The sequence below is a fragment of the Cornus florida genome, unplaced genomic scaffold, assembly GCF_030987335.1.
Source record: "Cornus florida cultivar Cherokee Brave unplaced genomic scaffold, ASM3098733v1 CherokeeBrave_3.0.0_Hap2_Chr02, whole genome shotgun sequence".
NCBI lineage: Eukaryota > Viridiplantae > Streptophyta > Magnoliopsida > Cornales > Cornaceae > Cornus > Cornus florida.
In genome coordinates, this window is record NW_026775572.1 from 56,401,295 (window position 1) to 56,425,907 (window position 24,613).

The 24,613-nt window shown below is 35.5% G+C and overlaps 1 protein-coding gene across 2 annotated transcripts; it reads right to left on the reverse strand.

Moving 5' to 3' along the window:
* Positions 1-55: 55 nt before the first annotated feature.
* LOC132295051 (carotenoid 9,10(9',10')-cleavage dioxygenase 1) lies at positions 56-24,142 on the reverse strand. 2 transcript variants are annotated; one of them, XM_059793129.1, is made up of 14 exons: positions 23,840-24,142; positions 18,263-18,333; positions 18,030-18,044; positions 17,253-17,364; positions 16,769-16,868; positions 16,516-16,578; positions 16,026-16,136; positions 15,758-15,942; positions 14,994-15,132; positions 9,305-9,422; positions 9,127-9,228; positions 2,566-2,817; positions 1,766-1,877; positions 56-357 (listed from the first exon to the last, which is right to left on the reverse strand). In XM_059793129.1, exons 1-14 carry the CDS (start codon positions 24,065-24,067, stop codon positions 328-330), a joined length of 1,638 nt encoding a protein of 545 aa, XP_059649112.1. In that variant the 5' UTR covers positions 24,068-24,142; the 3' UTR covers positions 56-327. The 2 variants fall into 2 exon arrangements, with proteins under 2 accessions (XP_059649112.1, XP_059649113.1); XM_059793130.1 differs by lacking the exon at positions 18,030-18,044.
* Between the last annotated feature and the right edge of the window lie 471 nt (positions 24,143-24,613).

The window sequence follows — 24,613 nt, forward strand, 5'->3', positions numbered from 1 at the left end:
ATCGGCTGGGTTGCCTATTCTCTGTAGTACACAACATGGCCCACTCAACAACTCATTTTGAGAGTCAACACGTTAAAAATTTTGTTATTGACGTTTAACACAATGTGCCAACATCAACACAATATTTCAAGGCTCGATCCTCGTAAGGTACACAACACATGTTGAACTTTTGAAATAATGTGATCTCAGAAAATTATTTTTACATATCTCTGGCGTAATAATGTGATCTCAAAAAATTATTTATTGGAGTAATAAGTGTAGATTTTTACATTGCTCTGGCGTTAACCTATGGGAATATATTTCAAGCGATCACGAGGTTCCGAACCTTCAGAGTTTTGCTTGTTCTTGAAGTTGTTCCTGTTTAAAACATCATAAACCCAAATTATAAGTATAAAACAAACTAAAGTAAAACAAAGCAGAAGAAGATAGAATCACCATAAAATAGGGCAAGTAAATTTCTAAGATAGCTGGTTTTAACTCATAGTAGACCGACTGATTCCATGAATGGATAAAAGCAACATTAACACTGTTGGCAGAAGCTGCTTATTGTTATAATGGTGATTGTGAAACAATACAACCATAAGATTTATGCATTATATGAAATACATAGTATATTTGTGTGCTCCCCCCAATTAGCTAAGAAAACTTCTCAATTATCATAGAATAAAAGATTTCCTTTGATCTTCGGTCTAAGAATCACAGAGTTTTCACATTTTACTCCGATTTTCAGTTTCTAATCCTAAGCTTATAATGGAGAGAAATATACCATTTGAAGAATTTTCTATTGAATGGTGCATCATTCTACATTGACCAGCAACGAGGAAGAATTATTTTTTTATTTATTACAAACTATCCATTTACTTTTAAGGAATCTAGAGTAGTGGTAGATTTGAGGACCATTTCCTAAATCCAACAATTTCTACGACCAAATACAGTCATTGACTTGTGTTGCGGATTTTTTTTCACTTCAGGCTCAAATTGTCAAATCAAGTAGCTAACCAGAATTGGTGATGGATGAGACACAACTTTGTATTGTGTAAAAAATTTAGGGATCCAATCCACCAACCATTTATGAGTTTTCCAAGTTCAACAGCTCTCCCATAAAAAAATGAACATCAAAACATTATGGAATCTTAGATAGAAGGGAAAACGATTGAAACGATCCTATTCTTATTCTCTTAAAGCATCACTCCTTATTATCGTTAAAAAAAGAGAAAAAAAAAAAGGCCATCATTACTTTTAAAGATGCTCCCAAAATAAGTGCTCATGTCCGAATTGACTTTTTCAATGTCTTAATTTTGATAGTGACAATAAAGCTTACCTACTTATTTATTCTTTTCTTTGAGGAGCTGTATTTGGATGAAACGTACTTATTAAGGAAAATAATAATAATAACTCTAGGTGAAGTTATAAGACATCTTCAACGTCACAACCACATAATAGATTCATGAGACAATTAGTTCACCTCTTTTAAATACTACTATCCTCCAAAAGTTTAGGCAATAAAGGTGCTAGTTAGTGAATCCAACTTCTATGACATGGCATCTCAAAAACAAGTCCTTCCATCTGTTGTGAAAATTTGGTGTAATAATTTCTTCCTAGTTCCACTTTTAACTTTTCAAAGGCCGTCTCTCTCTCTCTCTCTCTCTCTCTCTCTCTCTCTCTCTCTCTCTCTCTCTCTCTCGTCTTTCTCTCTCTCTCTTGTGAATGAAAAAAAAAAGTTTAAAATAAAAACAAAAATTACTAAGAAAGTCAAATAGCCGACCTCTGTCACAAAGAAGGCATGAAATCCATGAGGAACTCTATGGGGTAATTCAACAACGGCTACAGGATCAGCTGACATTGTTTTTGCATCAATTACATTCACTGCTGATTTTCTGCACAAGTAAAAAAAGAAAATAAAGCTCAGATTGGATTTACATCATCAAGGTGATTAAATTTCAAATATTTACATCATCAGGGTGATTAAATTTCAAATTTGAGTTGTGAGGCGACTTAGCAGTTATCTCAGCTATTTGATGTAAAATACAATGTGGGCAATTTGCAATTTTCTCAATGTGAGCTCGCAGACTCAACCGTTGGACAACAGGCTGGTAAGGTTATCCTCCCAATCTAACAGTCAAGGGCATGGGCTCATGGTGAAAGCTCTCATGAGACTGATCCATATTAGAAAAGAGTGAGGGAACTATTTTCCATTAATATGCAACAGCTTCTGTACCAGTGACACTGTCGTCAAGGTATTAATTACATCTAACAACAGCCAACTTCAAGGAAGCAATTGTTAGCATCTGAGATAAAATGAGATGATATTAAATTTATTTTTCAACCTCGCAAACAGTAGAGTGCACCTCTAAATCCAGTCCAAAAACAACTGAATCAACATCATTTTGTCATAATGTTGTTCTAACAGATTGGGATTGGTACAAATTCTACCATTAGAATTTAAGGTTTTTTAGGCAGCATACTCAATGCACTCTACATTTCATGATAGTAATTGTGATATAAAGAATGAAGAAAGAAATAATTACGGTAACTTCAGTTATAGTGTTAGAAACGAAGACATACCCTGTGTTCTCATCATGTGCAAAGAATATCAAGTAACCATCATCTTCTTCAGAAGTAATTCCGGGCTTACGAGGGACAAAGATAGCTTCTGAACCAAATCTACCAGCTCCCAGGTCAAAGATTCCTTGAACATTTCCTCCAACTTCAAGTTTTGTTCTTCCGATCTCTGGTTCGGCATGCAAATCAAATTTGATAATCCCAGTGACTTTTGTTATGCTGTCCAGTATAGTTCCATATACAAATCGTTGTTTCCTAAATTTTCATGCAATTAGTAACCATGGTGCTGGTAAAACTGACACTACGAAAAGATTCTAAAAAAAAAATTTAAAACCCAAAGAGATGATGGAAATAAGATCAACTCCAGCAGAGTGATGAAATAAGCATGTAAAAGATGGCATTCATGAAAATTAGATGATGTAAACAGCAATAGGAGTAGAATAAATGTGGGCATTGACCAACCGATCTTAAACATCATTGCTGAGCTAATTGTATATGCACTTGTCTCCTACATTTTCTTCGCCTCTCCACCCTATTCATTATATCAGATTCCTGTAAATGGTATCAGAGTAATCTGATCCATTACCAGATTATTGCATCTGGCAAATCGTTTCTTGGTCCTCCCACAGTATTGTTTCTTGTTTTCAGCATCTTCAAAGTTTTCATCTTAGGTGCTGTTTGATAAAACTGAAAACTAAGTACTGGAAATTTTAAGTGCTGAATTTTTAAGTGGTAATTAAAAAATAAATATTTTTTGATATCTTTTTGAATTTTAAGTGTTCAGCCTTCAGTGATAAGTGATGTTACTGTCACTAAAATTTTATCCCATATTAAGTAGCAATTGCCATTTTCAGTGATATTCAAATTGCGTTATCAAACGCACTTAATTGAGTAAGTGCTGAATTCAGTTATCAATAACATTCAGGGACATCTAACCACATGAAAACATTGACTAGTAAGAGCTTTTCGTTCTCTTCTCTAAATACTAATTCAACTTTTACTCTATTAGTTTATGCTTGCCGATGTAAAGACATATTAAAGATAGGAAAGTCAACATGATGATTATGGAAAGATAAGTAAAATAAAGAAAGGATGACATCAAGGAACTGAGGGAGTGCATGAATAGAATATGGAAATGACTCAGGTAAATGGGGAAGCCACAGATTTAAATTAATGATTATTATGATGTCCTTCTCTGGAGTTGTTTCCATTTCAATTGTTTTCATATATTTTCAATGTGTTTCCCAATAAACCAATTTCAAATTGGCTGTCTACAAGCCAATATCAATATCCATAGAATTAAAGTTTTATATGTGGTATCAAAGAAGGTAAGTTCTCGAATTTGAATATTTGTGCTTAGATCCTAATTTTTTTAAAGTTCATGTGAGTAACTGTATATCTATGGAGATTCTATAGTCTTTTGTGGATAGTTTGAGAATATAGGCTCTTGATTTGTGCATTTGTATCTAAGATGTGCTCCCATTTAAAGCACTTTTCAATGAAATATTACTTATAAAAAATAAAGATAAAAATAAAAATAAAAATAAAGAAAAAGATTTTGAACTTAAATCTCACTGCTAGTCACTGCCACTCACCACTACCCAAACTAGGGGTAATATGCAAACTTCTAATTGTTTTCTGGGGGTAATGTGTAGATTTCTTACAGTGCAGCTGTACAGGGTGTTTCATGCAATTAATAGAAAGGGTATTTTGGGATTTACAAAAATTCCCAATGCCTTGATCGTTTATTTTTAATGGTAACTTGAAGGAGAGAGATGGTAACTTGAAGAAAAGTGGTGGCTTGCTAATTTTTTTTATAACTTTAGGGTGCTTGTATTCTAAAATTTAGGGTAAACTACAATTGACACCCCTTGAGGTTTGGCACAAAGACAGCCAACTACAAGTTGGTCTATTTTTGGAAAATAACACCTCCTCAAGTTTGATAAAATTGACAAAGACACCTAACAATGGTGAATTGACTTTATTACCTGACAATGGTGAATTGACTTTATTACCTGACAATGGTGAATTGACTTTATTATCCTTTGATATAAAATTGACAAATACAATTGACTTAAATATCCTTGAATCAAATAGGTTTAAACGAGTTACCGGGTACAACCCATCTGAGAAACCCAAATTTTCTCTCTCCTCACTCTCTTCTTTTCTTTCCCCTCTCAAACCCTAACCCAAACAAGCATAACAGAGTGAAAGGAAAAATCAATTAGAAGGAAAAAGCCCGATGATAACAAAGCTTCTCCTCTCTCTCTCTCTCTCTCTCTCTGTATATATATATATATAGACATGCGCATACACACGCATATATCACCACCACAAATCATCCCTATTGTATATAATATTGCCGTCACCGCATCATCATTAGACCTCAACCGCCACAATATCCACCCCATCATCATCATCATCATCAATTCATCATCGTCATCATCGCCATCAAATGAACCACGGTGATGAGCAAGGAAGACGATACTGCCAAAAATGGACCCATGAAGAGAGACCTAGTTTGGTGAGCTTACCCAACGCTGGAGTACACAAGTCCTGTGAAAGTACGACGCGTTGGGGTTAACAGCGGTGGTGGCAATGGTTGTTCGGTGAGGGCAGCGGTGAGTGCTCTCGCGGCTCGGTTCATTCTCTCCATCTTCAGCAACGACGTCAATGGAGCCCAATCTTGATCTAAGCCACGGCGGCGATCAAAATTGGAGCCCGATCTTGATCTAACCCACAACGACGGCGATGTGAGATTGTGGCTTCAAGACGACGGCGGCTTCTTCACGATGATGAGGGAGCCGCAACAGAGCCCCGAAGCGAGCGAAACAGCGATTGTCGTTGAAGATGACTCTGGGGACACCGATGGCGTCGAATGGGCTTGTGGTGGTGGGTAATCGAGAAAATTAGAGTAGTTGTACTCCTCTGACTCCGGTCGCCAGCGCGGAGATGGTGGTGGAGCATAGTAATTTGATTCGCCTCCTACATGGGAGCTGTGGTAACGTGGGTGGGTTCGTTTTGGGCGTAATAGGAAGGCGGAGGTGGTGGTGGCTCGTTTTGGGCGCAATAGGAAGGTGGAGGTGGTGGGTTATAGAAGTCGGGCAGTGGTGGTGGTTGGAAGGTGTGGAGGTGGATGTTGTGGCTGGCCGGAGCTTTGGGGGCCGGTCTAGGTGTATAGTGCTTTGGGGTTTACACAACAATACATACATAGATAGATATATACAGATGCATATATATATATATATATATATATATATATATAGGTGTAATGAGTGTATAAGGGTAAAAACATCATTTAAGAGTTTTGATATTTTATAATTTAAATTAATAAAATAATAAAGGACAATATTGACTTTTTATAATTTTTAAGAGGTTGTTTGTTTTGACACGGGGGAGGGTGCCATTGTCCAAAAATAGACCAACTTATATCTAGTTGTCCTTATGTCAAACCTCAGGGAGTGTCATTGTACTTTACCCTAAAATTTAATATAGGGAGGTGATATGCAATTTTATTTTATTTTTTCTAAAAAAAAAAATTTAGTTGAGCGGGGTATTGTGCAATTAACCCAAAATTATTTAGACACATACAAATAATTTCATGTATTTTTCTTTTTTGTGGCAAAATTCTCAATAATGTGGTAATTTTCTAGGCAAGAGTCCTTAATTTTCTACTTCAATTTTTGCAAATAATCTTGGAAAAATTACTAGTTTGAACTAGGAAAAAAAAAATTACTAGTTTGTCCTACTTTTTAGTTTTAAAGACAACGAAGGCCTAAAACAGTTTTATAAGGACCATAAAGTCCTACTTTTAACAAATGTTTCCAACTAAGTCTATTAACAATGGTTTTTTTTTTTTTTTTTTTTGTTTTTTCCACCAATATTGCCCTTTATTATGAATGCCTTCAATGTTAGGGTAAAGTACAGCAACAACCCCTGAAATTTGCCAAAACGACACACAGATACAAGTTGCCCTATTTTTGGACAATGACACCCCCTTATTAGAAATTCGATCCAAACAACCCCTCAAAAATGTAAAATGTCAAAATTGTCCTTCAATTTTTTATTAATTTAAATTATAAAATATCAGAATTCTTAAATGACACTTTTGCCCTAAGTATACCCACATTACGCCTCCCTTCTTTAACCTCATTTACCCTTATTAAACCACCTACACCACCACAATGTCAATTCACCGCCACCACCACAATAGACCAACAACCACCGTCGCCACCACCACCAAACCCTAACCCTAACAAACCAACCAGCAAACACTATCACCTTCAAACAGCAAGAGGTGTACGAACAACCACATCTACTCAAGCACATCGCCACAACCACATCAACATCACCCCCAAATGCCTTCCCTACGCGCGCCGCACGTGCCTTCGTGGAGCTCTTTGCAACAAGGCCGGAGAATATGAAGCGACCACCACCACCACTGTCGAGCAGATAGATTCTTCGGATCCTTCTCACTTAGGAGCGAAGGTTATGGTGGTGTTGGTACTGCCTCTGCTGCAACCACTGTCGCCGACGAGATAGTGCGGGAGTCGGGCTTGAGAGATCCAAAGAAGTGGATGGAGGAGGACTTCGCCGACAATGATGGCTGTGGATTCTGCGGCGGATTGAAGACAAGCAAATTAGCGGCGTATCGAAGACGCCGTCGATGAAGAAGACAAGCAGATAGGCAATGAAGTGTTTGTGAGGTCCTCCCGGTGCAGGGGCAAGCGCCAGAGTTAGGGACGATCCGGGAGCCATCACGTTAACCGGACCTGAGCCGGCGGGGACAGGCACAGCCAGTTTTTTCAACCGGTGGGTCCAGACGGATCTGGCGGCGACGAGTTCACCGTTATTGTCTTCGGCTCCGAAGCCGACTTTGCCTCCTCTGAGATTCGTGATGTTGACGAATCCGGATGAGCCGGTGGCTTGGAACATGGTGGCGGCTAGGGCAGTCCCGGTGTTGTCGACGGTGCAGACGGTGATGGTCTCCCGGTTGTTGATATCGGCGGCGAGGGTGAGGTTGAGGAGGTAGCGGAGGTGACCCACAACGAAGGTGGAGATTGGTACCGACGAGTGGTTTCTGGTGGTTGTGAATTGTTGACGGCAATAGTGGTGGTGGTGCAATGGGCGGCGGGAGGTGGTGGGGGTTGTTTGGGTGGTCTGGTCGCCGCCTTGTGTGTGTGGATATATATATATATATATGTGTGTGTGTGTGTGTATATAAGAAAAGAAAAAATAGAAGGATGAAGAGGTTAGAAAGATAATTTCAACATTTAAATTGGTCAATATTAAAGTCAAAGGGCAAAAATGTTAATTCATTACATGTAAGAGACCATTGGGGTGTCTTTGGAAACTATATCAAACTTGAGGCGGTGTCATTGTCCAAAAATAGGGTAACTTGTATATGTGTGTCTTTTTCGCAAGCCTCAGGGGGTGTTGCTGTACTTTACACTTAATGTTATTTCCTTATTAAACTACTAACTATACCCTTTACCTCTAATTTGTAATTAGAATCAATTTACAATAATAATGAAAAAGCACATAGTTTTAATTGCCACCAAAAAAGAATTTTTTTAAAAATATTTAACAAGTTAATTAAATTCAACCTATTGTTTTAAAAAAAAAAAAAAAAAAAAAAAAAAAAATGTAGACAAGCCCAAAAAGTACAATTTTTTTACATGAAGTGTATTCATGTACAATTAATGAATTATTAAATTATTTTCACTTTTTTTTCCCTATTTTATATTGTTTTAGGAATAGCCATTCAAGAGCTAAATGTAAGTTTATGTAATTTTTAGTTTATGATATTTATATATATATATATATATATATATATATATATATTATAAGTTGTATCAAGATATTATACAATTTTCTTCAAAATTTTATATAAGAAAATGACATAAATGATATTTCTATAAAAAAAAGGCAATACTAGAATAAAACCAATGTAAATCAATTATCAACTTAATTGGAAATATTTATTAAAAGCAGGACTTAGTTGTCCTAACAAATTTTATAGGACTTACTGGTACTTACAATTGAAAAGTAGGACTAATAAGTAATTTTCCCAATAATCTTTTAATTGTTTGTTTTCCATTAATAAAAAATTGGGTTTTCAAAATTTAAAAGATAATATAAAAATCAAATTTATTCAAAAAATAAAAATTACAAACGAAAGAACTAAGAATGGAAAAATGAGTCTAATAAAATATTTGGCCACAATACTATAGCATATGTCAGGTCAAAAGGATCAGTTAAATTACGTGTACAAATTCTGTAGAAAAGGTCTCCAAGTTATTTATCATGGTGGACATGAGAGATATCTTTATTACCATCTCAAGGGGGAGCATTGATAAATAAGTTAAGTTAGAGTAAGACTTTATTTTATCTTCATGGATAATAATACAAATACAGAGGAGCAAACTTAGTCTACTGCTCAGCTCTCTCCCAAATTTTATCTCATATGCTCTTTCTTTTTCCTCTAACTATACATTATATCATCTTCTCATACATTTTCAAAATAAATTCCACTAAATTGTTAACACAAAAAGTAGCACATACCTGCCAGTATAGCTCTCATTTACCCTGGGAAAATCTACAGCAGATGCTGATAGTTCCTTCTGTGAAGCTAAACCAGTTTTCATGTTGAATCTCATCTCATACCTGACAAGATAACCACAATCAGAAATACCATGGAGATAGGAAACGAGTCAATCCTTTCAAGGGATCAGAGTCCTACAGCTGATTTGTGAAATTCTCAAGCTTTTCTTTCACGCCCCCATTAACCATGTCCAAATCTGGATTCTCGAGGCGGCAAGTGATCAGAACGACCTCATCTCCTTCCTCCCATGCATTGGCTGATAAAATAAATTCATTGCCAGTTTTAAGAAAGCAAACAAGATGAACTTAAGCATTAGTATCTCATCAACGAACAAGGTATAAATTTTAAGAATTTCCATATAGGCAACAAATAGAAAAAGCTCTAAGATCATCTCCAACCGTTGTGTATATGTTTTTGTGTAAATTTGATGTGTCATGATGGATTTACACAAAAATTTTGGATTATTGAATTTTAGCTCCAACGGTTGTTTTATACCTTTTGTGTAAAAATATATCTCCCAATAACAACCAACCATGTGTTATGCCAGGACCCCATATAACTTTTACAAACCTACTTAATATAGGTTGATTCTTTAATGGAATGAGAAAGAGGGAGGAGAAAGGAAATATGTTGATGTGGCTGTGTAAAAAGGTTGTGTAAAATACACAACCTTTTTACACATTGGTAATGTGGCAGTGTATCTTAACACACTATTGGAGATGGAAAAAATTTACACATCATAGGTGGCGGTGTATATTTTACACAAAATGGTATTTTAACAGACCGTTGGAGATGCTCTAAGCAAGTTCCAGGTGGTGATGGGTTATGTAATCACTCTCTCTCTTTCTCTCTCTCTATATATATATCATTTGTAAAACACTTTACCAAGTAGGTGATTGTGAATACAAAATCTAGAAAAAATGCTGCTTTAGCACCAGCATATGAAAAAAAGTTGCATTTGAAGTCAAGGACTGTTAAATTCAACTGAAAAGTCAGAGTTTGAAGTTGCCCATTCCGGAAAAAACCTGACAATTATCATATATGTAAGTTTCAAATTTCAGAACATCTGTCACATCATGGAAAGAGTATATCACCAAAACATGCATGAGAGACAGAGAGGGGGGGGGGGGGGGGGGGGGGGGGAATTAAACGATTTTTCAGATATTGAAAGGAATGACGTCTCAAAATAAATGGATAATTTTGAAGTGGAGCCAAATCTAGTGGCAACTTGAAACAAGTATATACAAGTAACCACAATTTAAAGGACTGAAACACAGCTCCATGTCACCAAAAGATTAATAATCTGGCATTCAAAGTTTTTATGCATGACCAAAAGACATAGAGTACCTTACCAACCATCGTGAATTAAAAAAGATGTTTGCATCACATTAAACAAACAAATCCAAATAAGGACAATATTGTCCTCGACATTATGTTTAGAATTGGATTATATTTATGACTCAAAGGCAGAAGTGAAAACAGGGAATACGACCTGATAGCATTCCTATTGACAAGATTTGAAAGTGTTTAGGCCCTCCAGTGCATTATCACAGACAAGCAAGTGTTTATGTCTGATGAATGGAAAAATTCTAGGTATGGCCGTATGGGCCATCATCCATTTATAATATTCATTATGTATTGAAAAAAAACTATATTTTATATTCTTACTCTACTTTGCTAGTTAGTAACCTTATAATAAAAATAAAAAAGAAATCTAGGTGGGAGAAGGCAAAGAGTGGTCCTGCACATGAGGTGAAAAGATTATTTTGGGGAAGGATTTTTGAAAGAAGGCCACTGAAATTATTAATGTGTCCCTAGGTTGGTTGACGGGTATGAGAAACCACTATGGTCTTCGTTCATGAGGCCATGGAGCTTGCTAAATTGGCAATCAAAAAGATTACAGATATTAGAAAGATCATTGGTAGACAGTTGACAACAGGTGGGCTAATCAGCTTCATCATGAGTTGAAAATAGCTGGTATATTATACAAGCATAACTTAACTTCTGAGTTAAAACTTTTAAGAACTTATTAAGTTAATGATTTCTAGAATTTTCCTTTTGCTACTTTGCTAATGCATTTTATTTTTAGTAGGTTATTTTCTTAATCCTAAACATCAATTTAGCATGCAAAGATCATCAAAGGAAATTTCTAAAGGAAAAATGGAGAGGGCTAAAAAAAAAAATTGTATTAAGGATTAGATCCCAATATTTGGAATAAGGCAAGGATTTGTAGAAAAAAGTCAAGTCCATTCCCCAAGTAAGTGACTAAACTAAAATAATTACTCCCTCCGTCCCATAATACTTGTCCACTTTGGGAACAGTTCCCAAAGTGGACAAGTATTATGGGACGAAGGGAGTAGTATTTTTCTATTTTCTAATTCTTTCTTATTTAATGAAGTGATTCCCAAAGTGGACAAGTATTATGGGACGGAGGGAGTAGTATTTTTCTATTTTCTAATTCTTTCTTATTTAATGAAGTGATTTACAAATAACAAGTATAGTTAATTATCTTTTACAAATTCCTAATTTCTTGTAGCTTTTTATTATTTTGGGACAAAAGAGAGTTCTAGCAATCTTACCACCCAGACGACACGTAATTTACAAATGTACTGGTAAATAATATTTTATGTCCCAAACAAATTCAATTCAACAATTCTCGTAAGTATTAAATATATATTCTTAAGTTCATCATTGTGTTTCCAGTTGAATGGCAGATTTTATGTGGGACTAGTGCTCCAGAATTACATATGATTCTGGTGTAATTTTTAAGTCTCTGGCGACATCGTTGTCTAACTGTGAGTATAAATGTAGCACATTCAGACTCATCCACACTAAGAGGACGAACAGATTGAGGTATGGGAGACCTCAGCAATTGATGTACCTCCATTACAGTATGAGGTTGTAGATTAGGCTTATGGAGGAGAATGAAAGATAATGTAACCCCATTAACCTAAACTACATCTTTGAGGAGGATGATTCCCTTGTCCCCTGGTTAGAGGAGAAGGAAAATCCATTGCTCGACAATGAGACTATTTCTTGTTGGATGAGGATGTGGATGAGGCAGATGCAGCCATGCAGGAGGTCCCTCTTCTTCCCGTGCCCATGATAGTGATGGCAGTAGTTCCTCCAATCTATTACCTAGCCACAGTGATGACGATGGCGATGGTGGTGATGATGATGCTACTGCAGAGGAGGAGGAAGATATGGTTATGATGGCAATAATGTGCCTTCTTATAGGCAGCCTAAGCATGACCATATATAGGTGATTACTCTGTACACAGAGTCCGATATGAGTAGGAGATTGCTACTCGAGGAGAATAATTAGTCACCATCAATGTCTACTAGACATCCTGGAGAAGTAGGTCCTACTACTGAAACTGCTATATATTTTAGAAGGAACAGCACCACATTTTAGGAGGAAACAGAGGCAAGCATGATCATTGTGATGACAGGCCATCTTCCATCGTGCATAGCTTTTGGGAATTTGGACTTGGGCAATCATGAGATTCTTAATGTAGTAGTAGTACTGGCCAAAACTACTATCAACCACCAACTCCTCAGCCTCAGGGTTATGATTATGCATATAATTATGGGTCCTAGACTCAGATGCATTGTGGCATAGGCATAACATTATCACTGACCGGTCTCTAAGGATATCCTCCCGAACAGTATGGCTACCACCCTCATTATCCTCAGAATGAACCTATCCCTCAACCTTAGGCCCATCAGCAATATCCCCCTCATACAACTATGATCCACCATAGGGGGATGATAAATCAAAGCTTTATGAGCAACTATTCGCTTCACTGCCTCCAGGCCTTCCACATTAGGAGTCCCAACAAGATCACTAACAAGATCTTCCACGTCACTCCTTTTCGCGGTGACCTAGTTTGAGTATCATTTTGAAATCCATTATCATTTATTTGGCTATGTAATTTAGCATTGAGGTACTATACAGTAAAGTACTTACATCTTTCATATCTAAAATTTTCATTTATTTCATGTTTAAGTCTATTATTATTCATTAGTTTAAAAAAAAGAAAAAATTACTAAGGCTTTAATAACGACAGAACTTAAGAGTTCATATGTAAGTCATTACTTGTGTTAAATGATATTGAATATATATATTCAACCTAAATCATTAAAAAAATATTATTGGATTATGATGTAAAAGTTTACATGTTGGTGCGTTTTAGGCCCTATGTGCAAGGTTAAAAGAAATTCACAACCACCAATATTGTTACATTATGCTTGACGCGACCCCATGTCTGCCATGTCGCGACACCATGTCTTTGAAATATCGACAAACAAAAGATAAAATTAAAAATGAAATATTAGTAAGATTACTGAAGTAGCACCAATTGAAGACAAATTTGAGAGAACCGATTAAAAAGGTTTGTCCAAATGCAACAACGAACAATAACTACACCAATTAGGAAAAGTGAAGTGTGATCTTTATTAATAACTGCACCAGTTAGCAGAATGACAAAACAAAATTCATGTAGTGGACCCCAAGTAATTCGGAAAAGACTTTGTTGAATTAGGTTGAGTAGATTAGACTGTAAACCAGTTGACCCCAGACTTCCATTCTGTCAATCGATCAGCTAGATGTAAATTACATTAAAATAGACTCACACCTTTTTAGATATTGTTGTGCAACAAAATTCTTCTTTCTTTATTTTCTAGAAAATTGCTAAAACATAATCTGCATATCTGCGTCATTTTGTACTAGTACTTCAGAATATAATTGGGTAAAAAGGTTCAGGCCGACCTCTATAATTTGCTTAGACATGGTTAAAGTTGACCTGACCCAATCCATCTGCATTATGTGCAACAGAGTATTTCAAAGATGCCTCGGCAAAAGTACATCATTTGGTATGGAGGAAAGAGTGGGAGGAATGGAGAGAGCGGGTCAGGGGGGAGGATAGACAGGTCCTATTGTCAGTTAGAAGGTAAGGCGAAGGGAAAGGAAAAAAGGAGGAAAGTTCCCCCTCAGACTCGCCATTTCTTTCTGCACAAAACGAACAAATACAGAATCAGTGGAAGATAAGAACCTTTTCATTTACATTTTTGCCCTTCAAACAACACCCTTCAGTTATTATGCACGGCTATAGCGGGAAAATAAAATAACTCAACTTTCCTTCATCCTTTTCTTCATGATTAACCAAGCAAAGGAAAAGACAGTTTCTTTTTTCCTAGGGTAACCTTTTAGACCCCTCCTACCTTTTTCTCCTATTGATAATCAAATCCCTCATAACCAAATGGAACATGGAGTGTTTTTTCACCCTAAATGGGATGTGTAGTACAGAGAATGTTCTATGCGGCAAGGTCAGCCCTTGGTTAGTGTTTTCTACAAATTCCAACTTTGTATGAGTCTTTTAACATTTATTGATGCATATACTTCAGTTTCTGATCAGAATTCCACAGAAAATTATCCTTCATGCTGATCTAAACAGATAATTATATGGTCTCAATCTGAAAGTGTGCAAAAGCCAATCACAAGTAATTTGGAGCTTTATGTGCAAGCCACCAACAAGTAACTAAGAATATTGACCGTTGGTAGCATTTTTGGGGTAAGCTCATCCTACATATAACAGAGTTTCTAGAACATGCCACATAAGCAAGAATGAAAATATAAATCTTAGAATTTCCTTGTTTTCCGGCTGAGAACATCTAAATTAGTAGGCATACGCCACATGCCATCTGAACTTTATCACCGTGCAGAAATTTCAATTAAACTACTAGTGAACTAGAACCCAAAAAGGTAGATACACTTAGAGGATATTATTTTGGCATACCAAGAAAGCGGGAGAGCAATGTAACTCACCATTATGGAATATAAAGCAGTTTGGCAACTCAAACCATTTGATTAGGAGCTCATCCTTTGCATACCGTGGAAGAACACCAAAACGAGCTTTTTTAGTCGCATCAAATGTGAATATGAACTTCTTTTCCTTCACCATTTCCTGAAAATTAAAATGTCATGAATAAGCCAAGTTCGACGCATCACAATCAATTTAATACTTAACATTGACATCAAACCCAAATCATGATTGCACTTTCCAAATCCTACTGCTAGCCTTCTGTTTATTAACATATCAATTACTCAAGGAGAAACAAGGATTTGGGTACATGATTCAAATTCCAAAAATACAACGGAAAAACAATCCACTAGCAAATGATGAGCATGTGTCACTCACACATCAAGAGGTTAGACAAAAAAAAATCTCAACCCATGACACATCCAAATGCATTACTAAAATCATACAGTCAAGGTATTTAAAAACAATAACTGGAAACAGAACTTCAATTATTTGAAAGAACTATAAGACACCCTACAAAAATGACTAGATGATGAAGAGATTAGAGGAATGATAAAAATCCCCTAAAATTAGTGATCCAGTCCTGTGTTGTTTATAAATTGTTCCAATCATACACATCCCCTATCCCTGTGAAAGAAGTTATTGTCACTAGGAGGGATCAAATGTTAATATTATCAAAAAGTTAAAGATGAAATGCAATGTTTACACCAGTAGCCTTCCGTACCATATGCAAATATTATATAATATACAAAATTGAAAAAAACCTTACCTTTGGTCTAAAGTACAGAGGAAGATCCATAAAAATTGCATAATTTTCAGTAATGGCGAAGTCATGCATCATGATCGGGTCTGATATTGTTATTGGTACAGGATCGTGCATGAAACCATCCTTTGAAATAACTCTGTAGGTAATATATGGTGGTGTATGTGAATAGCCAAAGGTAAACATCTCACCTGCAAGCAAAAGATTTATAAATCAAAAAGATATATTCTACATTATTACTTGACCATATTTCTTTTAGGGAGGATGGTTTTACCGGTGAATGGATCAACCTTTGGATGAGCAGTGAAGGAATGTGCCAATCTCTTGTCATAATCCAACATGCCAAGGGTTTGCAGATCTCCATCTTCCAAAACCTTAAGGACATCTGCACAATGCAACAGGGTTACAATTTCAGTTTTGCACTAAAAACAGGCAATAAAATGGAGTTCCTTAACGATATATGATGCAACTTATTTTCCAGTTTTTTCTGCGCCATATTTTGGGATCATCAAAACCTGATATTGAAGGATCCATGCATAATATGAATTAATGTGCACTGGTTCAGTTACAAATTTATTGGGAAAGAAAAAAAACAAGAGAGAAAAAGAACCAATCAATACATGACAAAGGATGTGTAAATATTCAATGCACCAATGGGCACTGCCCATCTAAAGAAAATTCAGAGTGTATCTTATATTTCCATGAATTATAAAGAAATGAGACACCTTCAAAAGAAAGGGAAATAGAAAAGGAAGAGAGCTTACAAGGTTTATCGGCCTCTGAAAGTGCCAAAAGCTTCCCGTGGTGATATATGAGAGCTGTGTTACCTGCAAGAAGGTGACAAAAGGTTATCACCTCCAGCACTTCTCATATGAGAATTTATATCAGGACCATAACTGAATAATATCTTTGGATCTGTAGTATTGTTACTGTAGCACCAGAACGACTTTGTTAAGGGGTACAATCCCACAGGAATATTTTGGTGTTGAAGCAGAGAAGCATAATCAGTTGACCCACCTGTCCCAGTTCCATATGAAACATCCAATACTTTCAACTTTGCTCTCAGCATTTGCATGTTAACCATAAGCAATCCAAACAGCCCTTTAAGGTCTGCAATCTGCAGATGAAATGACAAACCAATATGTAATTTATTCACTCTTGAGATATTTAGGTTTTATAATTCCTAATTGATCCTCCTCTCTCATTTTATTTTTTTAATTATATATGTATTGTTTTAGTCCTATGGCCTTAAATAAAGCAAAATGGAAAAAGAGAATTCATATAGCCAACTTCAAGTAGTTGGAAAAAGGCTTTGTTGAGTGTATGTATTAATTTAATTAAAACAATTAAGATCCAGAAGTGAAAGGGTAATAAGAATGGAAGACAAAGCATTAATGATATTACATATATGGGTACTAGGAAAAAGAAAAAGAAAAAAGGAACAAGAAGAAGAAGAAGAAAGACACCTAAAAAATTTAATTTATGTAGTTCAGAGGTATACCTTCATAAATTTGGATCCTCCAAAATACTCTTCCTGCTTGAGACGTGATGTCCTTACATAACGGGAGACATATGTTGCTTTACCATCTTTGATGCGCATACCATGAACCATGCTGCAGAATCAGATATACAAAAGCCTTAAAATAGTTATAGCTATTCAAAGTGACACTCAATTGGAAAAAACCATAGCAATTATGAAGGCGGCAAAATTTCATTGCTAAATACTAGAGCATAACCAATTTAACCAATTTAACGTACAACAGAAAACAGATAACAGATATAATAATTGATTATTAGAATAGAGCTCCATTTGCTGGTGAAAGAGAATTGTGATTCAGCAAATCAGACTGCTGAACTAAACTTTGAACAGAGTATGAAATGTCATTTTGTAACTAACTTGTATGCAAAAAAAAATGCACATAATGACGCAGGTATTTTCTTTAGAGAGAGAGAGAGAGAGCATTCAACTGGCATCAGTACAATTATTAGTTTTAATTCTAAACTACGGGTAGATTTTGCCATTGGAGCATAAGATGCGACTTGGGAATTAACTTGTCATTCTTTGCAGAGAAAAAGTTGGCCATTTGGCGGAAAATACTTAATTACCCCACATTAGTTGCAGTCACAATAGAGACTCCAATGCCATTCAACAGTGGGAGAAAATGAGATGATGGAGTGAAAAAGGTTTTTCCTTCTTCGAAAAAAAAGGGAAAAAAAAAAAATTCAAATAAACCATGCAAGTTATCTTCAATTTAGTGAGGGAATAGAGAACACGCACCCATCTCCATCAAACCTGCAAAAGGAGAACAAAAAGGGTATGAGCACAACTGTCACCTGGTTGATATTAACCCCAACCAATAACGGAAGGAAAAAAAAAAAAAAAAAAAACACACATACAAAGGTACATGTATTTGAAACTGATAAAATTCAAGATATTATAACTTCCTTTAAACTCTCAAAATAGAACCGGGCCTTCTCATAATAATGATTTGCAAAAGAAAAAGGATGTACCAGTGATATCCAGCCACTGGAGCAAACTTCGGATTTGGGCCAACCCTGACAAACTCACCATTCAAGCAATCCTGTAATTCAATTTTTTTTTTTAATATCATATCTCTGGCGGCACAAGCATGAGAATATACAATTTAATCACCAAAAAAAACAAGACAACTTGCTAACTATCTTTGCAAGAATTAAGCAGCTTTCTTCAAAAGGCAGCAGTATATGAGCTTCATTAAAAACAACGCCCCAGCAATGAAACTTTAAGCATTTAAAATTAAGTAGAGTTAGAAGAAATGCAAGATAGAAGGAATACAAGAGAAATGTGTGAAGGCTTGAATGAGAATAATAATATCATTGCATATTCTATGCCTAGACATATCCATAAATAAAGTCAAATACCATGATTCTAACTTATCATATCTCGGCTAATATAGTAAGTTATATCCATGATTCTAGCCTATGGCTAACACTCCCCCTCAAGTTGGTGCGTGGATATCTGAGACGCCCAACTTGGACAATGCATCCTCAAACTTTATAAATATATAGCAAACAACTATGTTTGACTGCATTAAATTGACTAGTCAAGATATAACCATGGCGTTTTCTCCAAACCACCATGGATACATCTTATTTGACTCAGCTTGTGTCTCCTAAGACCATAAACCCATTAACAATGTCTCCTCAGACCATAAGCAACCAACCATGTATCATCATACCATATACATCAACCATGTCTCCTCAGACCATTCCTAAATGGGTGGTGTCAAACTCGCATCGCCTCCGTTGCAGTTGGACCACCCTACCTCTGATACCAAGAAGAAATACAAGATAGGAGTACAAGAGAAATGTGCAAAAGCTTGAATGAGAATAATAATATGTAAAGGCTTGAATGAGGCTTAATCCCTCATTCATAGTATTGGTATTTATATACTCCCTCCGTCCCAAAATAAGTGTCCACCTTGCTATTTTGATCTGTCCCAAAATATGTGTCCCATTTGAAAAGTCAATGTACTATTTTTTGTAATATTACCAATTTAACCTTCTTGCATTTAACCCAAAAAAAGTAAACCATCACGTCATGGTGGACCCACTAGGGATAAATTTGGTAATTCATTCACTACTAATACAATAAAAAAATAATATAAATCATTCTCTTAAAAAGTTAGATTCCCAAAAAGGGACACTTATTTTGGGACGGAGGGAGTATTAAAAAGAGCACATGTTAATATTAGAAGAAAGGAAAGTGAATAAAATCATTGTATATTCTATGCCTAGACATGTGCGTAAATAAAGTCAAATACCATGATTCTAGCTTATCATATCTCGGCTAATATGATAAGTTACATCTTCTAGCCTATCCTATCTCGGCTAACAGTAATCAACAACAACAATAAAGCATTAAAGCATTTTCCCAAATACTTGGGGCAGCTACATGAATCCTATGTTTTTATTCCGCTCTATTTAAGGCCATAGCCTCAGTAAAAAAAAATCAGTAGAGTAATCAAAAAATAAATAAAATAAACAGAGAGAAAAGGTTCGGTGGACTGTCTTGAGGTCTTTTTAGAGTATATCCTTTCTTAGAGTAAGGATATACTCTATTTGGACAGCGTGCAGATGTAGTCCTATTGGTGAATCACATATTGTGTTGCAGTCATGTAGATGTTCTTTCTTTGCATTTTATTTCTAAAAAACTGTAAGGTACTCCATGGGTTACCAGTATAAATTAATACAAACTAAATCTCAGAAGTTACAAAGACTGCAATCAGAAAATAACATTGCATACTCCTAGTCAACTCGAATTATGTTCTCCAAGTCTGGCTATTCGACCATTACTTTAACAGAATTCTCGAAGTCAAATTCTGTTATATAAGCTCTCTTGATGCCGGAGGAACTGAGGGCACCAAAAATTTGTATTTGTTTCATACAAGCATAATGAGTGTGAAATGCAGAGAGGCATTCCATTCAGATACAATAACATCAAAGTCCATATGGAGGCAGACAACATGTCATTCCACTAACTTGGAGCAAAATATTCTCTTCTTAAATTTAGAAAGCACGGTCCTAAATATCTCATATTCCGTTCTACCAAGAAGACCCTTAAAGCCTCTTTTAACACAACAAGTTAGCATTAAACTTGCTTCTTGTCTAATGTCAACCCTGCCTCAGTTGCCACTTATCTCTTTAATATAGCTTCACAAGCAGTTGTCAACCACTGAGGAAGTCTTCTGAGGACAAGCCACTAAAACCAAAGATATAGCTTGTAAATTTGCAGCCTCAGAAACCACTTGAAAATGCACTCCATGGTTACACAAGTATCACATGTTTCATTCATGACACTGGAACAATCGTCTTGAATACGATTCTATGCAAACTCTCAATCTTAAGTTTCCATTAGACTGAACAAAAGAGCATCTCTTTTGGTCTCCTTGACATCTACTTGAGCAAAATCTAAAAAATGTTAGAAACAAATATGCCATGCTGAAGAGACTTGCATGCATCATGTGTCAAGGTGTTGGTATATGTCTAAAGGTCAAATTTATCATACTCAATCCCAAGGAGAAGGGAACATGGCTAATTATTTATAGTTTAATATTTTCTTCTAGTCATTAGGGTAAAATGTGCTGCAATCCTATTGAAATTTTTATCAATCGACATGCTGGAAATAAACTGCTTTGACTGCTTCAAAGAAGACTGATATACACTAAAGTTCAAGCAATGATCAAAAGTATAGAGATAGTTAATTATGAGCTGTCCATACAGCTTAGCACACATACTTTCCATAATGTTGTGATAGTTAATTATGAGCTGTCCATATAGCTCAGCACACACACATATTTTCCACATTCACACTATTTCCATTATGACGCTTTCCATACTTATTGTACTTTCCTTTTCTTAGTGCTTCTCGGTACCTATATATACATGTACCTATATATACATGTGTTGTAACAATAGGATAGCATTGTAATTTAAAACTTTTATAATAACCCCACTTGTCTTCCCGCCTCTCTTCCATTCAATTTTTGGGGGATGAAAATTTGTGAAGGAGGAAGCATCAATGAGTCGGATGACTCATCCATCCTATTATCCTTTCTCTCCTTATCTCCTCTCTACCAAACGGAGGAAGTTTGTTCCTTCCTTCCTATCCTCTCTCCACCCCACCCTCTTCCTTCCTTCCTACCAAGGTTGTTAGGATCAGGATTCTATGTAGGATTGATGATGGGTCCATAGGATCAGAATCGTAGGATCGTATCGGTAAGATTCTATAAAACTAATAGAAATGTAACTCAAATTAACTTTCTAAATCAAGTATTTTCGATTTAAGTAGAGAATAAGGCTAAATAACCAAATGAGACACTCTTGCAAAAACAATTAACATTAAAAGATACTAAGACACTTGAAATCAAATTCTTGATTTCAACGAAAACATCAACATAACAATCAAGCATAATCTCACAAAGGAAATTAAAGTAAAGCCTAAACAAATAGAAAAAGGGAACAGAGAAGTAAATAGAGAAAAGTACAATTTAGTTGCCTAATTGTCTAAGCAATTTAGTTGAAAAGTTTACTTTTTGGTTAAAAAAAGGAAAATAACAGAGATGGAAAGAACAACAAAAAAAAAATGAAGTTTCTGTTTGTTTTTGTTTCAGAATGGACAAAGAATAGGCAAAAAAATAGAACTCTTATCTGTTCTTGTACTAAAAAAGAAAGAAGAAAAGAGAAATTAAGAAGAATAAAACAAAACAGAGGAAATTTATGAAGTTTTGACCATACCTTTGAAATTCAGAGTTGGATCATCTCTACATTTGAACTTGGGTCTTTGATTTTGTTTTTATTTTTAATTTTTTAATGTAATTAGGCTAAAGAGTTGGACTTCATATTTAAAATGATTAAATTTATTTGTCCAAAATGAATTGTAGGCGCAAATAAATCCAGAAGAAGAACAAAATAATACTAATTTAGTAGAATCGGTAGGATCGCGCGAAACTATGCGATTCTACAGATCCTACTCAGATTCTACTTCCCAATGATTTTGAATGACATCAGATCGGTTTGGCAATTTGGGATCGTAGAATCTTACGATTCTACCATCCGAATCGGGATTTTAACAACCATGATTCCTATCAAACGAAGCATTATTCACAAATATCTAGTCTTGGTATCTTTTTAAACATGGTATCAAAGCAAAAATTCATTAGAAACATGATTTTATTGAATTCTAAAGTTAAAACTAACATATTAGTTCATTTGATTATGTTTCTTAGTGTTGAAAAATTTTCTTGGTCGCGACAACCATTACCCATTACGTAACTCCTGTTACGGCCCAAAACCGCGGCAGGCGACATCTCGGCCGCAATCACGGTTTGAAACTTTAGTATATATCCAGTTAACCCCTCCCAACACCCTAAACTAGCAGGACTAACACTAAATGATAACCTTCTAATCTTACCAATATATATATATATATATATATATTTAATAAGTAAGATTTCTTACCAATAGAAAATGAAATAGGGAATTCGACTACCCATCTATCTACCAATATCAAATCCCCTAATCATACCCCAAAAACAAACAAAGAAACAAAAAATATATTTTCCTTTTAGCAGAACTAAAAAATAATTACTATCAAAATAACTCATAAAAGCCACTATTAAACGGGTGCTGGGATGTGCAAACTAGGTACACCGTTACATTTGGTATTAATTGCACAAAGAGACTACGCTTATACTCAAACGCACCCCTCATACTCAAACTGACATTCAAGTTTGGCAGCACTATACCAAGCCATAGCCCTACAACAAGCAGTAGCCCTACAAAGCAACTTAGAACAAAGCATTAAACCATAACCAGTTGAATCATCATCATCATCAATATTATCTTCGTCATCATCCTTGCCTTAATCCCATATGAATGGGGTCAACCACATGAATTCTCTCTCTCCAATATTTTCTATTACATGTCATATCACCTACTATATTTAACTTTTTAATGTCATTTTTAATAACCAGTTGAATGTTAGATAAATACTTTGTACTAACTCAATTATATAACAAGCCATATCATCCATTAGTTAACAAGTCACTATGTCCTTTTTAGTTACTAGACCCATGTTATTCTACACGTACCTCTCTAATCCGTGCAAAATACACAACTTGAATCAAATTACTCGTTCCCATCCTAGTGCATCCATAATTATTCTTCACTCAAACTATTGAATAAATTTCCCCTTTGTCTCCTCAATTAGTGCCAAGAGTCCAAGACCACACTTGAATTTCAAATTTTAAGGGCTCCAACATATAATTTGACGCACCTAAAGGTGTTTAATCCTCCTTGCAAGCACTATTTCAAAAAACGAACATTCTGATGTTCTATGCTTCCAAACGCAATGGAATAGTATAGTAACAAAATATTCATAGAATTTCAAGTTCACAAGAAAGACAAACACAAATTTAACGAATAAAATGGAAAATATAAAAATAATAAACTCTTAAATTAACAGTACTGGAACATAATTTCGATTAAATTAGGAGGAAAAAAACAATAATAATTGAAAAGTGTATGAATCTGGTGAATTTGACTCACCGGAAGGTAACCTATAACAGGGAGGTCCTTGCAAGGAGGAGTCTCATCGTGAACCGGAGCGAAGTTACCGGAGAGGTAGTGTTGAGGCTGTGAAGTGTCATACATTAGCTTCACAATCAGCTTCTCGAACCAGTCGATCGCTTTCGATGTCAGTCCTTTGCTCGGCTTCGGCTCCACAACCACAACTCCGCCATCCATTCTCTCCTCCTCCACCTCCTTCTTCCCCATTACTCTCTCTCTCTCTCTCTGAAAAATTCTCTCTCTACACACACTCTTCGCTTTCGTCTGTATATGGGGATGGTTGGCCTGTCTGTTAGCGAGTGGTGTTTTGTGCTCAGACGGCACGTGTGTTATCCACTTACTTTTGGTGGTGCTGCCAGCCACGTTCTCATTTTCCAACTTTTCATTGGTCCTCCATTTATAGTCCACATATTCTCATTACTTATATCAATAATCATAGTAAACACATTTTACTCCGTTTGTAATTTTGTATACCAGTAATTTTGTAATAATAAAAATTATTATAACAATATAAAATTATATTATAAATAATGTGAATTATGAAAGAAAAATAATATGCACATTAAATTCGACGGTGTGATGTGGGTGACTAATTACTAAAATCAAAATTCTATAAAATTTTGGGTGTTTTATTGGTGGAATATTGATGACTCAACAAATTTTTCTAAACCATTCTTACTTACATAATAGGAATAGTTAAAATTAATGGAATAAAAATATCCTAAACTATCTGTGGTAAAAAAAACCTATAGT